This window comes from Gadus macrocephalus, chromosome 19, assembly GCF_031168955.1.
Source record: "Gadus macrocephalus chromosome 19, ASM3116895v1".
In the NCBI taxonomy this organism is placed as follows: domain Eukaryota; kingdom Metazoa; phylum Chordata; class Actinopteri; order Gadiformes; family Gadidae; genus Gadus; species Gadus macrocephalus.
This window is the reverse complement of record NC_082400.1, coordinates 8820085-8837759: the sequence shown is the minus strand read 5'-3', so window position 1 is coordinate 8837759 and position 17675 is coordinate 8820085. Positions and strand designations below refer to the sequence as shown.

Genomic DNA, 17675 nt, shown 5'->3' with positions numbered 1-17675 from the left:
CTGAATTAGTGGATTGATTGTGTATTTGTAAGTGACAGCGACCCCTTACCAGCCACCACAGGGGAGGGATTAGTGGAACGAATCAGAGACACAGACATAAATAAATCAGCCGCCTTTCGAGGAGCATTGATAAATGGCCATTATTTATTGTTCTGTCAGTCCCTGGAAGTTCAAGACAAAGCTTTAAGTGCGGGCACACAAACACACGCACTCAGACTACACACACACGCAAACGGACCCAGACACACACACACGCACAGCTGGATAGATGTTTACACACAACAGAGTCAGGTACACTAAAGGTCTTACTGACTTCATTTTTCACATAAACATGATCGGGTATGATACAGTGAGGGAAATGAATGCCGCGAGACTGTAATTGAACCCTTGAACAGACATTTGTATCTTGCGTATGCGGATCTAAACCTCTCTGGTTGCATCGTGGTGTGCCACCATGGGTTTGAAGTGCGAAGTACGAACAGGGATCAGGAAGCATCTGTGTCTTGGGATAAAAACACCCATGCTACCAATGGCTTGTCTGTGTCAGAAATGGCACCATTGTTGCACATTCTCAAATTATATTACAAACATGGAGGACATCATTACAACAAATATTGGACAGCAGAAAGTCTGCAATTCAGCAGATAATCACATATTTTCTGCCAATCAAAAAGGGCTTACCACTCACTGTTAACAATCATGCGGTTCAGTGTGCCTTGAAGGGTATATAGGCATTTAATATCAAATCACAATGAGTCATTTTCAAGATTTGAAGATTCACCAGGGTGAAAAACTAAAATCTTGTTGCTGTGGGTTTTTATTTTTTTTGGCGTTGTTTGTTATTTTACCCAAAGAAAAGGCAATTCCAAGGTCTCGTGTTCTTTTCTGCTGACCTTCCTTGAGATTCCTGACGGACTTGACTAGGAACCTTTCATTACCCACGAGAGAATAACATCTGCTAGCTTCGGTGTCCCAACAAGACTTTATTTTTCAGAGGGGGGGCTAGGGGAATAACATCTTGAGAATACAAAAACACACAAGCCAGAGTACATCTTCTTTTACATTCCCTTCGTCATGTTGTAGTCACGAACAATAAATATATTTAGGAATATCCTGCACTTTCTTTAGGCAGAAGAAAGTTACCAACACTGATTTCCTGTGTGTAACATAATGAGGTACTTAAAAACCTAACCTAACCTTTGACAGTTGGTCAAATCGAAAGGTTAGGAAAACTCAGAAGCCCCAGTCGGCTCAAATCCACTGATCAAACACCATTTAGTAGTCAGGAGAGGAAGGAGGGCAGGGGGAAGGCTTGTATTAAGGAACCCAAAAAAAAGAAAGAAAAGAAAATCTAAGTACTTGAGATCAGGTCTAGCCCTCGGAGAACCGAACTTTGTCTCAGACTCAATTAGGTTTCCGAGAGGCAGCGGGGATCCATTGTTGGGCGACGGCAATTATGTCACAGGAATGCAATTAATATAATGGACGAGCGGTGACGGGCGCATGATCACTTGACTACTTCATCATAAACGCAGTCAGGAAAATCCTTGCAGATCAGGAGCCGTAATAGAAGAACCTACGGAGGAATGCATCCATCTTGGAGGTGTCACTGAGTTTATTAATGTTGAGATGTTCCAAAAAAAAAAAACTCTATGGAGAACAGTGGCTAAGGTTATCTCGACATTGACCTATATTCTATACAAAGAGCCTATGCATGCCTTATTTGCTTCGGAATGTGCCAGAAAATGCGTTCTTACCCATCATTTTGTCGTTGTTTATTACAATAGCCCTTTCAAATCGACCCTAGAGGGACATAAGAAGTCGAGTTATCTAACCAGATGCATGATGGGTAGATAAACCTACCAGTTAGTGCAGTCCAAATATGATGTATTGTTTGTGAGTGTCACAACCCGCTCTGACATCAAAATAGAAACGCCATTTTGTTAACACATACTGACACAAACACCTGTGTCTTTCTTCTTCCTCCCTAGCATGCGATGCACTCAGAATCATAACATGGCAAAAAAAACAGATAGCAAATATAAACTTTCCTTAGCAGAGTAGGAACCTTATGGGGGGAAGCAAAGCATTTAACTTTGTCTGAGTCCACTTTTCAGGTTTCAAGACCGCAAGTTCTCATTCTGACCTTGCTCAGGTATACCATCCAATATGTGTATATATATATATATATATATATATATATATATATATATATATATAATAAATTAATCCTAATAATATTGGAAAGGCCAAGGTCCTGGGTCTTGTATATAATTTGCAAAAGAGTAAACATACCAAGTTCGCAAATCGATACGGCGTAATCAGTTCGATATGGCCCAATTATTAACTATCTATTCAATTCTATGAATGCAACCAATGTTGTTGGTTTAACCCAGAACGTGTAGTCGGGTTCCGCTTGCACTTTCCTTCCAAAGAATCACTGGGGATGACCATTTTCAACACAGCCATTAATTCTGTTGCTAAGCTGTCTCATTACAAAGCTAATAGTGCATTTGTCCTGATTGAGCCTGTGGATTGGAACATTGGTCACATGGTCGAGGTTGATGGGAACCGAGAAAAACAAAAGTGGTTGCAACTTGTGTTCCCCCCCCCAACATGTCTCCTGCCAAAAAAATATTTAGATATAATTGCCTTTTAATTAAAGATAATTAAAACATCCTATGAGGCATTTTCTAAAGTGAACCACAAAATGTTCTATATCTGGATGGTGTAATTGTGATTTATAGTGCAATTAAGAGATAAAACTTTTCATGCATATACATTTTAATATTATGATGAATGGGGAATATTTGTGCCGTTCCTTAATCTCCTTACCCTACAAGTCAATTTGAAAGAGTCATTACCTGGTGACACGCCACAGCTCATCTACAGCGGAGAACTAAAAGTTACAATTGCAATATTTTTCTCAATTTACCTTCTCTGCGTCAAACCAGTACATATTTACTGTTAGTTACTGCCATTCCCACTTAAATGTAATTTGCAGGTAACACTTAAAAGTAGATTAATGTCTAAAAGATTTCAGCATACAATTCAGTCTGTTGAAGGCTTGCTTTCCATTCATTTGTGAGTACACATTGATCAAAAGTCACAACAGTGAATTCAGATTCACAAATTAACTAGCGGGTAAAGGGTTCGGCCTCTTTCAAAAAACACGCACACAGGCAGACTGGAGTCACCGTGATTTGAACCCAGAACTGTCTGGCTTTGAATGAAACACCATAACTATAGGACTATCCTGCCCTGCAAATCAGTCTAGATCTCAAACAGTTTTTGCAGTAAAGATGTGGCAGACGTGTATGACAATCTTAGAGCAAAATATTCTCCATGTTAAAATGACCTAATGTTAAGCTTGGGAGTGTGGGTTATTTTGTGTTTGCCTTGAAATATTTTTTGCGTTAATTTAAAACAGCCTCACACTGGTATAAAGAAATCCCTAAAGATCCTATAGAAAGACAGTCCTTTTTTCCGAATTGTACCACATTGTTCTTCACTTAAGGCTTCAGCACTTACAGCCTCCATGCAAATCAGGCAGCATAGAAATCCATGCGGTTCCATAATTTTTGCTCTCCTTTCCCTCTCACATTGTTCTTAGCCAATGGGAAGAAGTGGTGTGACCTACAGGGGACCTCTGTATTACATGCTCTGCTGTGCATTACGTCTGAAGGATAATTGCTCAGGGATTGGGGCTAATCCAGAGGCACGGACAAAATACCTGACAAACTGAAACTGTACACGGCGGTCTGTGAACGAACACGAGGAAGACCTCCACCACATACCAATGAGACCCCCCCCGCCCACACACACACACACACACACACACATATTCTCTCTGTTAAACCCAACCAAACACCCACCCCAACACCCACACACACACTGTCCGGGCGAAATTTGACTCCCCAAGGGCTTAACATGGCTGTTCTATCCTCAGACTAGTAGGAATTTGTTGGAACTCCTATAAAAGGGACATTTTGAATCTGACACACTTGAAAGGAAAAAAAAAGACATGTACATGCAAAGCAGAATGTTTTCAAAGTGAGGTGTCATGAATAACTATCTTGCTAGGTAATATCCAAATCATTATTATTTCAGTAGTTTTTCCATTTGCCTTTTAATTTGAACAGGCACCAAATAGTGTGCAAAAATCATGGATCATTCTGTAGATAACAATCATGCATTGTACACATGAAGCTATTGAGACCAACACTGCAATTGTCATTCAGCATTTACTTGGCGAAATTGGAAAGATAAATCTGGAAATCCACCAAGATAATTGAACAAGATGTTTTGTGATTTCTGCCGAACTGCCTGCTACTACTTGCTTTCTGCAGTATTTTATTTTTCCACTCAAGACAACTACTGCAATTGTTGTGGAACTAATGGCAAATATTACATGGAACAACATAACATCTGTGCATAAAGCAAGAGGCTGAAACACTGATTCCCAACATTAGCTACCACATCTCAATAGAGACCTTAGGGGGATATACAAGATATGCAGGGAAGTGTAATCTAGTGTTTGGGGTGATTGACTTGGACTGTTAAAAATAAGGGCGAAGGCTCCTTGACATCATCCATTGTTGACAGCATTATGAAGCAATGGATTTCACGTAATGCACATCGCCATTTTTGCAGCCCCAGCAGTGAAAATAACCATATTTTGCCCCTTGAAGGTTGGAATTGAATGGCCTTCCCACAGTAGTCTTGGGTGAAAACTCATTCATTTCAAATCCTTAATAACTCTTTCATGTTAAACCGTCAAAACAGAAGACTTCTCCAAATTATTTATATGGAGTTCAACTAGCAACTGAAATTCTAACAGAACAAAGAACAAATGTATACTACGAGAACTAAATCACATATTTTCCCAATACCAATGGGAGGACCCTGCAGGCTGTTTGAGAAATAACATGTCAGTAGCTTCTGCCAAAGCCTCACAAACAGGCAGCCATGGCCGCCACTTCAAATAGATAGGTCCAAACTCACAGTTAGCATCCTTAAGCATGATGTCCTTATGGCTTCGGGTAAAATAACAATTTTTTCGACAAATGTTGACAGATATTGTGGTAATTCAAAACATTGCTAAATAAAAGGTTTGAATACAAGAAGTCACAAACTGATAGGTGCCAAGCTGGAAAGTTTTCAAGGTGTTAAAATCAAATTGTATGGTTCTCAGTCAAAATTCTGTATGTTCCGACTCCAAGACTAGTTCACAACCCTGTAGTTTGCTGAGTTTGCCATTTTCTGTAGTTTGCCATTTTCATTTAGCAGACACCTTTCCACTGTGAAATACAGGGAATAGTTTTATTGCTCGAGGATGCCTACACTTAGGCTGCAGACAGTGGGATTCAAACCCCAAACCTTTCAGCTGGGTCGAACGCAAGCCCGGTCAGATATTACCATCTGCAGATCGAGAAAGGTAGTCGATAGATGAATTCACTGGACACAGTGAGCCACCGAAGAGCATGGATCAAGGAGAGAGGCTACCCCATAGAGCAGGGGCATAGTGGAGAGACACGGATGGAAAACCAGACCTAAACCAGAGTGAGCGTGGCTTTCATCTGGCTTGTGATCTGGTAGACTCTGGCCTGTCCCCACAGAAGGAAGACATTTAGGCTGTTTTTCTCCGTTTCCCTTTGAAGCCCAGAGTATGAGGATGCGATACATTTATCCAAGTGTTCTTGTGTTCCAGGGGTAAGGCTTTGCAGCGATTCTGTTGAAAGCGTGGTTAATGATAAGAAATAGATGCCTCCCTAGCGCCAGCTTGTCCTTCAAAGGCAGACGATTTCAAAACGATATTATTAATTGCCATCATTTTTACAAATACGCGCCCGCTCACACACACACGAAAAATATACATAAATTGCATTGCAACATAATTGCACTAGTAATATCATTATTTCATTAAGTTGTATTAATCATTATTTAAAAATAGTTTGACATAAGACATTGTGGTCACTGTAGCGCACCGGCCGGTTATGAACAACGGGTGATGTAAAACCAAAACCAAAAATGAAAACAGAAAAAAGGAATCCACTGACACAGCAGTTTAGACATCCACTCTGCAGTAGAAGACCAGCAGAGGAATGACAGACAGGCCTGGTTTAGTGGTGACAGGTACGGACAGGCAGGCAGAACAAGTGCACGAGCCAAGGCTTTAGACCGCAGTCCCCAGTGGATGTCTGATTTTGTGGGGGAAGGGGGGGGTACACTTGACTGCTGTTACCTCGATTCCCCTTGTCAAACTGCACTCGCGTTAAGTCTGCTACCAGAGGACTGGCACAAAACCAACACAAAGCATGACAAAAGTGTCATTAGTGTAATAGGTCATTAATAACTAATGAGTGAGTTGTAAATATAAAATAGCACACTGTGTGCTATTTGATCAAGTCACATCATCATCGATTCCGCACCAAACTTGGTAATGCTATAAAAACATGTGAAATAGCAGAGCCAAAACAGCTAACTTTCTTACACAAGACAAGACGAATACAATACAAACGAGGGCATAAGGAATATGTCATCCATAAAATGAAGCAGGAAATGGCCCTTCAAAACATGTAATTAAAACATAAAGTTTTTTGGGATAAAGTGGATTCCCAGCAAAAATATGTTGGATATGGAAAACGCCCACATGCTAACCAATAAGCTATAACCTACCGCCACAACAAACAAGCAACTCTCATTTATTTTATAAAGTCATTCTCTCCACTGTGTGTGTGTGTGTGTGTGTGTGTGTGTGTGTGTGTGTGTGTGTGTGTGTGTGTGTGTGTGTGTGTGTGTGTGTGTGTGTGTGTGTGGGTGTGTGTGTGGGTGTGTGTGTGTGTGTGTGTCAAGTTCATAGCATGTTCTCCCCTTCGAGGTCGCTGGTAAACGCGAGAGACACCAAGTCTGAGTCCTAGAGAAAATAATGATACACAGGGGTATGACACTACTAGGGCCTGGAAGAGACCGTTTACGACCTAGGTTACATTAAAAGATAAGAAGTGGTGCACACACACATACACAAACAGACACACACACGCGCGCACAGAGAATATCATCAAAAAGACCAGACAAGTCAGCATCCCCGCTCAAACGCAGAGGAAGATGATAAAGGTGGTGTGTTAGTTGTGGCCTTTATATTTTTTGGTGGGGTTGTTGTTCATGCTGTCTGGATATGAAAGAGTGCAGTGCAGGCACACTGGTTTCGATTTACACAGACTGAGTCTGGATAGCGGTGCTGGTGTTGGTGGACTGGAGGCGGTTAACTGTAATGTGCCCCCCCCTCCCCCAGAGTAATCAGCAAACCACTGGAAGCTTTCAAAGCTTTCCATAATAAAGCAGTGGACTCTTTCTAGCAGTGGTGGGCTAATGGAGGCCGAATGGTAGCCCTTTGAGCAGCCATCTGAGGATATGGAACACAGCAGTGTTGATGTCGAAATTGTTCTCTTTTCCACCAGGTTTGTCAAGCCTAATCCGATGCTTTCTTAGTCACTATTTAGTCGTTTAACAAATTAAGCTCAATTTGGATTTTATGCAAAGCAACTCACAGTGAAGTTTTAGGTCATCAAGGAGCAAGTGGGTTTGTCATCAATGATCAATGCAAACATTGGGGCTCAAAACCTGTGCCTTTTGGATGGGAGTTTAATATTGTTGCGTTTGTTTAATGCTGTTACAGTCAATGTGCGTCTTCATTATTAAGATAAACTGAGTGTATACTAAGAGTGAAATTCCATCACACTGTAGAACTGCTGTCATGTGTTTGGCACATTCAATAGCTAAAAGCAATTATGTTTATCTCTTCACTTTCCAGCGCATTAGATAAAACAACATTTTAGCGATGATCAAAATAAAAATGTAAATTTACTTCACTAGAGGAGTATTACAAATAACCGTAAAAACAAATAAACAGTAAAAACAAATAAAATTGGCTCAACATATTTTGTATTTTTTTATGTATCGTGGTCAATGACAGCATTGCAGTTAAACCAAAGCATACCACACTGTGCACTGGCCCAGTAACAGAGCCCTTTACTTGTTCTCTTCTCGCTCCTGTTGTGGACTTGCTGAAAAGGGCAATCAGTAGGTCATCGACAACAATTAATTCCCTCTGTGGTGGTGATGGCCACGACAAACACCCTTAACGCACTTACACCACCAGTGACCAGAGGCAAGGCGACCACAAGTCACTCATTGGCAATTAGAGGCGAGGGCGACAGGGAAACCATTTGAAAGGGCGGAATCAAGGATCTTGGCAGCTCGTGGAGTGGAAAGAAGCTGAGTAAGGGTCAATTTCATGCAAATAAACACTCTGGAGATGCAGCAATGGCCAAAAGAGAAAGGTTGAAGGGCTCTTGTTGTTCAGCTGTTGTTAAGCACTTTTTTCCCGGACTTGAGCTTGATTTCAATACAAGTGGACCAAATAATTATGGTGGTATTTCCAATGTATATTACCTGTCAAAAAAAACACGAAACTGAACCGTGGTTTAGTTTAACGATAGAAAGTCGTGAGATACACTCAATCCAATGATAAGTATACCGCCAGTATTTATTATAGTGAAACGTTGCCTCATAATAAATATAAAAAAAAAATGCCCACAACATGACCAGACATCAAGCTACAAAGTGCCCAGTGTGAACAGCACCTTTTTAATGGTATCTGCTCACGTTGTCACAGTAAGAGGGAGCTAGAGCCTCGATCGATTAGTCAACATGTTACCAGCCAGCCTCTCTGGCTCTAAGCTGGCCAAATCAGATTTCACCCGGACAGAAGTGAAGCAACATCCTTGCCGTTTTTCTCAGAATCCAGCCCCCAACCCCCCCCCCTCCCCACCAAAAGGAGATCGATTCTTGAGATCACCCCCGATGCAGGTCGTGAGGACCCAAGAGCCTTTGATATCACCAGACCAAAAAGGTAAACTGAACTTAGCCCATTGCAAGCATATAAGTGCATCAGAATAGTGTACTGGTTTCTCCAAGACGAAAGGGTTTTGGTTTAATCCCCAATGTCTGCACGAGATTCGTCCAGTTAAGAGGGTTAGGGCCTCCCGTTCAGGGATGACTTTCTTATAAAAGAGGTGCACGAGCCCTACCTGCTCCTTAATCACCCATAGCTCCATTCACTTCCAGCCCTTTGGATACAACTAAAATGTATGAATACACTGCAGAATATTTCCGTCTGTAGAATTTCCCTTCCTGAAGGCGTACTCCGTCACGTCCGTTGGGGGAAAATGTTCCTGACCTTTCTCCAGAGCTCTCCACCAACCGTACGACGGGTTTTGACGTGTGATTGAGAAGCGCTTCCCGGCCGTGCACACGTCCACCGCCACGAAAAGCGTTGCGCTCCAGTGCAGCTGACATTTGGTCACTCAGCGCTAAACGCCGTTGCCTTTAAATCCTCTTCCTCTCAAGAAAAATGTGTTGATACTCCCATGAGGATGGTTTAAAAGATAGAGTGGAGAAAGAGGTAGGGAGAGTAGAGAGGGAGAATGAGGATGATGACACACATGGGAGGACTTCTAAGGGAGGGGATCTGGAAACTCAAGACGGCGAAACCAAAGTGCAGGGGTTGGTTTCCCACAATACAAGAGGAGGAAAGAAAGAAGTGCATTTATGATAATTTGTAATATCCTGTGTGTGGATACTGTGTGTATCCTAAATAAAGTATCCTCAACGTTTCCTGTAGGCCAGCTCTCTAGCCATCACTTAACATTAGCACCATAACAACCATCTACTGCGAACAATGGTGTCAGATTTCTTAAATATGAAACTTTTCATTTCAAAACTTTATTTGTGTGCAAACAAACTAAACGCCCACAAACATACTGCACAATTAGGGTAAATAAAGAGCCCCTCGTGGTAGGCTCACTGCCTAAAACTCTGTCTCTCTGTGCCGCTGGAGTTTGTTTGTTACTTTTTGCCTCCCAAACCCACACAATAAACAGATAATGAAAGTGAAACCGGTAAGACGGGATTGGATTATGCCGCATTCTTATCTAGTTATTCCATTTCCCTCAGCTCGTGGGCTCTGCGTGGCTGGCACCTTCGCTGTAATAAAGCTAAGTCAAGGCCTGTGTGTTGACCGGGTAGGGTTGGATGGGGGGGGGGGGGGGGGTCATTTAAAACCAGGTTATCAAACCCCTCCAGCTCTTGGCTAACACGCTCATCCCCAACCCCGAACATGCAATTACAGACACGATATTAAACATTGAGCATAGGCAACTCTGTCTGTGTCTGTGTGTGTGTGTGTGTGTGTGTGTGTGTGTGTGTGTGTGTGTGTGTAATGAAGAGGCGGTGTAGACAAAGCAAGGTGTTTGTTCTGCGTGATCCTATATGTGTCTGCAAAGGTGGGAAAGTGCCCCAGGCTGAGCGTCTCCCTGGGGCCCCTGCGTGTCCCGGTTAATTTTAATGATTGGAGATGGAAACGGCAGGAATATAGCCCAATGACGAAACTGTGTTATTCCTTTAAGAAATCCCGAAATGTATTGGGGAAAAAGAACCATTCCTTCTCGATTTTTATACTGTTGACTCGGTTTTGTAAGACAATGTGTGTTTAAGATGGTGAGGCAAGACAGGTGGAGACAGCTCTAAAATAGCCATAAAGTCATATTCACACAGCGTATATGTAGTGCGAATATCGTTGTTAAATATACAATATACAGGGGGTCTGTTTCTATACGTTCCCTGGAGAATATTGTATTTCTAACATTACTTTAAAACTTAGCAGCCTCAACTTGAGTAGCAGGCAGAACTTGCGTCGTAAATCAAACAAATATTAAGGCATACAGTTTTCAGAGGAGTGAATTAATCAGGATTGATTCAGCAAACATTATCTAAATATTGATATAAAAACAATGTAGACTGCCTGGTGTATAATGATACATTCTCGTCAGTTTGTATAATCTATGGAGCCTATAAACTCATTGCTAATAAGCCGCATAATGCAACCCAAAGCATGTAACAAGATACATTAGTGTTGTACGGTATAACGATACTAGAGGGGTATCACGATACCCTCACTCAAAAAACGATATGATACGCTAATTTTTTAGTAACGATACTTTTATAAAAAAATCTTTATTAAAAAAATGAGAAAATATGAAAGAAAAAAGACTGAACAAAAGGACTTGAACATACACAAGCAGCATCAACTCTGTCATACTCCTTGCATGCAGAGGCTAGTCAGTGGGCGTGCCCCTCAGCTCGCACTCAGCAGCAGGCAGTTCACTTAGCGAGTGAGGCCCTGTCCACACTAACCCGGGTAAATATAAACACGCAAATTTTGCAATTAAAATGATCTCCGTCCACACTATCGTTTTCGGAATTTATTGCATCCACGTTCCACACTGAAATGATTTTGATAAACAGTTGTTGTCATGGTTACGCGTCTCCCGCCACGCCTCTCTGTTTAGATAACAGGCGCGCGATCAGCTGATAGTTGCAGTTGATCAGCGGGCTAATCATTTTCACTCACAAGCACAAATATGGCTCAAACCAAAAGTACAAAGGCAAGTTGTTGTTTTTTTAACGCCGCTCCAAGTACGGTTTGAACTGGCGTCTTTCCGTTTTTTTTCCCATCGCTTAAGCACAGCAATTACAGCGCTCGCCTTCGGCATTCGGACGTATATGTTTGAGACAATATGTCGAGTTGTAACTGGAGATATAAAAGTACATTGTACAGAGAAATCATCATTTCCATTTCACCTGCCATTTTTTGATGAGCGTCTCGGTCTCGAGCGCAAGCTTGTGTCAGCATCATGGCAGTGTCATGGCAACCAAACGTCATCGTTTCTGAAAGCCTCCATGTACCCTGAACACACCACAATGCGAACCCAGCGTTTTCACCCACCTCAGCGATCATTTTTGAAAAGCATCGTATTCAGTGTTGGAATTCGTCGTTTTAGTGTGGACGGAAGGGCTAAACAGATAAATATTTATGCGTTTGTAGATTTACCCGGGTAGTGTGGACAGGGCCTGAGAGGCAACGAGATGGCGACAGGTTTGGAAGTGCTTGCCGACAGCCCCCGGCTTGTGGAGAGAAAAGACGGGAGAAGTGAAATATGGAGTTATTTGGAAAATAATCCCCGATAGGGCGAACCGGACCCCGACACGAAGCAGAGGTATCATGCTTCGCCCTGAATGGTATTATTTTTGATAACGACTGGCGAAGTTCTATACATTATCCCACTTATTACACGGCTCCTTGCCAAAACGAAACAATATCTTCACACGGTGTGTCTTTTTACAATTACCATTCATAGTGTTGATCAGCAGAGAAATAGTCCGCCAAAGACGTTGACGTCGCTTAGCAACCGGACACGCTGGGGTTGATAAGCTACCAGACTACTTGCAGAGTGATAAGAAAGGGGGGGCAAAAAATCCACTTCCCTTGACAGCGATCTAGTTCGGTGTGCATAAAAGTACAGACGGACCAATTGCGAATTGCTGATGCCATCTCTCTAAGTTAAAAAGGAGCCGCACCACCAACCCCAAACCAATCTGAATAAGTGTATACATGTCGATTATAGCGGACTATACCACCTCTTCTATTCTGCATGGAATTCTATTCCCATCAAAGAATTGTATTCCGATTGAGGCGTATTATATGTATTAATACGCCTCAATCGGAATTCAATTCTCTGACATAAATTTATTAACGTAATTTGCCCAAAAAGCAGGAAAGGACCAAGCTGCTGAAAGTTAGACCATAGCGAGACTGAGCTGGACCATAATTCATATTTTTTCCAGATATTTTAGATTTTCACTGTGGTATCGGTCCAGTATCAAGTATTGAGGTATTTTCGGGCAGGTATCGTATCGAAGTCATAATTTTGGTATTGTGCAACCCTAAGATACATGAGGAACAGCACAATAATACAAGGGAGGACTGGTTCGGACTTTGTGGTTGTTAAAATGTTCCCTAAAGCTACCTTGCATTTGTTTCAACATTTTCTTCCCCATAAATATTCCCAACGTATGACATTGTCTTTCATCAGCATGCCATTCTCATTACCCTAATCACATCATTACCAAGGTTCACAAAAATGTGACACTACATGCAAGAGCTAATGCCATGCATGTATGCAGGTACTTAGTTCTTGACCGTTAGCCAAGGATTTTTATTCTCAATTTGCCTCAAGTTCAGTAAACAAAAAATGATTTTAATGGTCCAACCTCACTGCCATTTTCTCGGTCGGAAACAAAGTTGATGATGAGACAGTGATTTTGTTCGCCACATGCATTTGAAGCAGTCCTATTATTAAAAAGCCAATGGGTGACGGTATCTCTTTGAGCATGACGAGTTCAGCCCATTCCTCCTCCAAATCAGTGTTTAAACGAGATGGGTCAGAACTCTGGCCCGACGCGAAGTCAGCAAGCCAATGAATATTGAACACCGCATAATCACACAAATCAAACAATCAAACAATCAATATGCTCCTCCACAAGCCCCACCACACAACGGACTAACACACACACACAAACACAGACACACACACGCAGTCCTCTGTATACTTTCTCTTCACAGACTGCATCAGCAGAAACCACCACGTGTCATGTTTGCCTTTCAGGGCAAAAACTGCAGGTGCAGAAGAAGCAACGTTTGAGTACTTTTTAGATAATAATACACAATTCACACGCCATTAATGAGCAGGTATTGGCGGAGTGGGGGGGGGGGGGGGGGGGGTTGAACCAGGAGCCTTTTCGGCTGTGTGCAAAAATATGTTTACCCCGATTGCTGGCACATCAAATGGCATGCAAAGTCATACATTCCACATCCACACAAAACCAAAGTGAAGCTTCACAAAATAACACAAAGCAACACACACACACACACACACACACACACACACACAGACGCACACACACACACACACACACACACACACACACAAAAAACGTCTGCCCTTTTCTTGAACAGTGTGCAGTCAAGCACCGTATGGAGGATTGTGCAGGGCGGGTGGTGTGGGTGGTGCTCGTGTGCAACACATTTGCTCGGTGGCGGAATGGAAGGACAGGGCTGCCTTTCTCACTGCTCAACTGTTGTCCTTAATGAGAATAGAGAGTGATTCAGTCGCTTAATGCCCCAGCCCCGCCTCCCACAGACCCTCACACTCCACCAGCCCCCCACCCCTGCAGTCTGTCTAGTCTGCATTCTCTGAAACAAAAACAAAAAAGAGAGAAATTGAAACCGAATATAAAAAAGGAGCATGGAAGTCGGACAGAGAGAGAGAGAGCGAGAGGAGAGAGATGAGCACTGTGATAATGAGGCAATCGCGTGGATTTTTATTTTAATTCTGGCATTATCGGATTTATACCGTGGCCCGGCGTCGTTTCTTTTGTTCGCAAGCTGTTCTGCGGCTCTCGTCGGTCCATTATTGGATTTGCGAGAGTGATTTCCGACTTACTTTCTGTTGTTTTTAAATCATACCGAGTCAGGTGTGATGCACTTGCTGTACGCCAGCGCGTTAAGTAAATCACTACCCCCTCTCCAACACTAGGCAGGTTGGTAAACACTCAATGCTCTATAAACTACACACCTCCCTGTATGAAAACCCTGGAGAGAACTATTCTGAATCAAGCAAGGCACTACAATGTATTTACACCTCAACAGTAGTTCCCGTATCTTGGCCTATGCTAATTTAATATGCTGTATTATACAGTCATTGATGATGTATGCAGTGGGTATCATTGAGGAGGACTAATAAGGTTTTTTTCTGGATCAAGCTTGAGCCTATCTATATAACTGCAGTGCAATTATGCTTGTAAAAGATGCCATGGCAAAGACGCTATAGATTTTTCTGGCATTATTTTGTCAAACTTATGATGGGTATTTATTTTAAAGCACAGGAAGTAAAACACATGGGGGAGGGGCACCATAAATGACGTAGGCAATGAGGCGTGACGTTTAAATCATACACAAGTTTCACACAGGAGCCCCTACAAGCCAGTAGTGTCAGGTATACAAGAAAGCCAGAGAGTTGTGCATGAAGGCAGCCTAGGACACCTTCTAAATGCTAAGCCCCACTCACACCACCATGCGTTTTAAGAAGTATTACAAGTTTATTCAACCGTGATGGGACACGTGAACGCCGAAGTCATCGATGGTATCCCATAAAAATATGTCCACACACACACACACACACACACACACACACACAACAAAAAGAACACCATTATTTTGAGAGAGAGACAGACACACAGAGAGAGAAGGTTAAGGTAAAGGGTTAGATGCGTGTTTTCCTAGAACATCCAACAAGGCATGGGGCCAATGCGCCCACTTGCACAGCTCCAAGTACCGCGAAGGGACAACTAACACTTTGAACAGAAGCGAGGACCTACCGAGTGTGAAGTAAGGAAGAGCCGTGTTGTCAAGATCATCCATGACGGAAATTCGTCCGGGTAGGTCTGTTCTAACGAATAATAACAGACGGGATTCCCCTCCTCCTCCTCCTCCGCCACCTGCTCCAGTACCAGTACCACCACCACCTCCTCCTCCTCCTCCGACCATGCTCCCCGAACCACCACCACCGCCGCCGGTGAAGCTGAACTCGTTCTCCCGTAGTACAGGCAGGGTAGACACCGTGACGGTTTTAACTTCGCAAGGGGTTTCCGCGTCGCCCTCCCGGTCCCTGCCGTCCTCTTCCAGGGACGCACCACCGCCGCCTCCGCCTCGGTTCGCCCGCACGGTCCATAGGTGTGTGGATAAAAGCCCCGGCACGAGAAGCACGACGAGGCGCAGTAGTTTCCCCGCCATCCCCGGTCCTTTGTGTGTGCGCGTGTGTGTGTGTGTGTGTGTGTGTATGTGTATGTGTGTTTGGTTCTCCGGCCGCCTGCTTGCTTTGAGCACGGCTCATAAGCTGTCGTTTCATTTATAGTACAGTGCCCGCTAGAGGAGTCGTCTCCGTCCAGGAGGCGGCAGCACAGGTGTAGTGAGAATGGCTTTTATTCATTTTTCTTTTTTTTTGTATACTTGCCTCATTATACATTTATCCTTATAGATTGCTCATTCAGACTCATAGTTTGAGTGGAGCGGATGAATTAAACATGGAGATGCGTGCGGATGTAACTCACTGCCACGTGATTGCCTTACACTCAAAGACGTTATAAAAACACAACAGTGTAGCAATTGTTTGAAAAAAAGGAGGAGTTCTTCAGTCAGTCAGCAAGGATTAAATAACCTGCTAAACACAAACATTAAACAATGTATCATGTATGCATTCTGTCGACAACTATGCGCCTGCATTCAGAGAAGTCAATTCAGCACGTTGCCGAGATGAAAATGATTTTCGATTTTTTTCGAAACAAAAGCAGTAGTAGCCTACTCTCACATTCAGACAAAATAATTTATGTAACTAACAATGGAATCAATAACCTTGGATAAAATAATACAATACTTCTGTGAATTTATTTGTTTCCGTTGGTCAAAACCTGAAATCAGCCTGCAGTACATTTTGAACCATCTGCCATTACTGACAAAAATATAACCATAACAATGCTTTACACACAAGCCCTGCTCAGACATGACCCCAGCAATAGTGTGTTCATCATTAGCCTGAGCCTTATCAGGGGTCCAGAGGTCTTACTATGTTATATCAGAACTGCGGGGAGATGGTACCCAGCTTTGGCCAGAAACCCAACGCTGCAAGAGGCGTAGTTACGCCTTGGTTCCTGTTTTGCTATATTGTACCAAAGAGGAACTCATTTACATAAGTGGAGGACGCTTTCATACACTATTAAGTGTATTTATACAGTGGTGTTGATTTGAAACTGATTTTGAATAGTGAAACCACTATAAACACTTTTTCTATGTTTCCGGAAATTGTTTTCTAGCTTTTCTTTTCCACCTGAAAAAGTTATAGAGTTTATTCCAAAAAATGCGCTTACAGATCTATCCAGCAAGATTGGTTGAAACAAAAATAAAGCAAATGAAAGTGAAAGTGTTTTTCTAGTAGGCCATATTTTTGAACAATGTTTAAACACAGAGTAATTCTTAGGTTTATTCAAGGTTATGGTCCACAACATGTGGTAAGGTCACATGTCAACGGCGTCAAATGCCCTTTAACCCCTAACTTCCACAGAAAAACGCAAAAACATTCATCCAGTAGAGAACTCATTTATTTATATGATATTTCAACATCAACCTAGCTTACTATGATGTGCTAATTTGACAAGTGGCCCATGCCAGCCACCAAGCTAATGCAGTGTCTCACAGACACAACTTTGCTTGGGTGGGTCCACGAGTGGACGACACCATCCCCGATCGATAGTGCCTCACATTCATTAAACATTTTTTACTGTTTAAAATGGGTAAAATTTCGCTCTCGCTTTCTCTCACCAACACATTGACAACAGACCGTCTGTGAACATCCACTCCTCTCCATTCACACTGTGAATGAAAACATGACCATGTGCGGGTGGAAGGATTGTTGTGTGCTTTTCCCTGCAGAGACGACGGCTGGTCGAATTTATTCATAGTATCCAATCGACTGAGTTCACGAATCAGCATTAGGGGATGCCAGAAATACCAACAATCTTTAACCAGCTACCCAGTCCAGCTGCAACTACAGTCTGTAGCTGCTTCTTTTGAGTGAAAGGCCTGCAATAGTTTATACTAATGTACACGTATGAAAAGTGACTTTAATCTGTATTGCATATATTCAATATGCATTACACCC

At 42.5% G+C, this 17675-nt stretch overlaps 1 protein-coding gene across 1 annotated transcript in view; it reads right to left on the bottom strand.

The window, feature by feature from the left end:
* The window catches only part of LOC132448018 (astrotactin-2), a 245956-nt gene extending 230074 nt beyond the window's left edge, over window positions 1-15882 (bottom strand). Inside the window, exon 1 of the mRNA XM_060039081.1 lies at window positions 15340-15882. Within this exon, the coding sequence (XP_059895064.1) occupies window positions 15340-15754 (415 nt within the window). The 5' untranslated portion in view covers window positions 15755-15882. The remainder of the gene's footprint in view (window positions 1-15339) is intronic.
* Between the last annotated feature and the right edge of the window lie 1793 nt (window positions 15883-17675).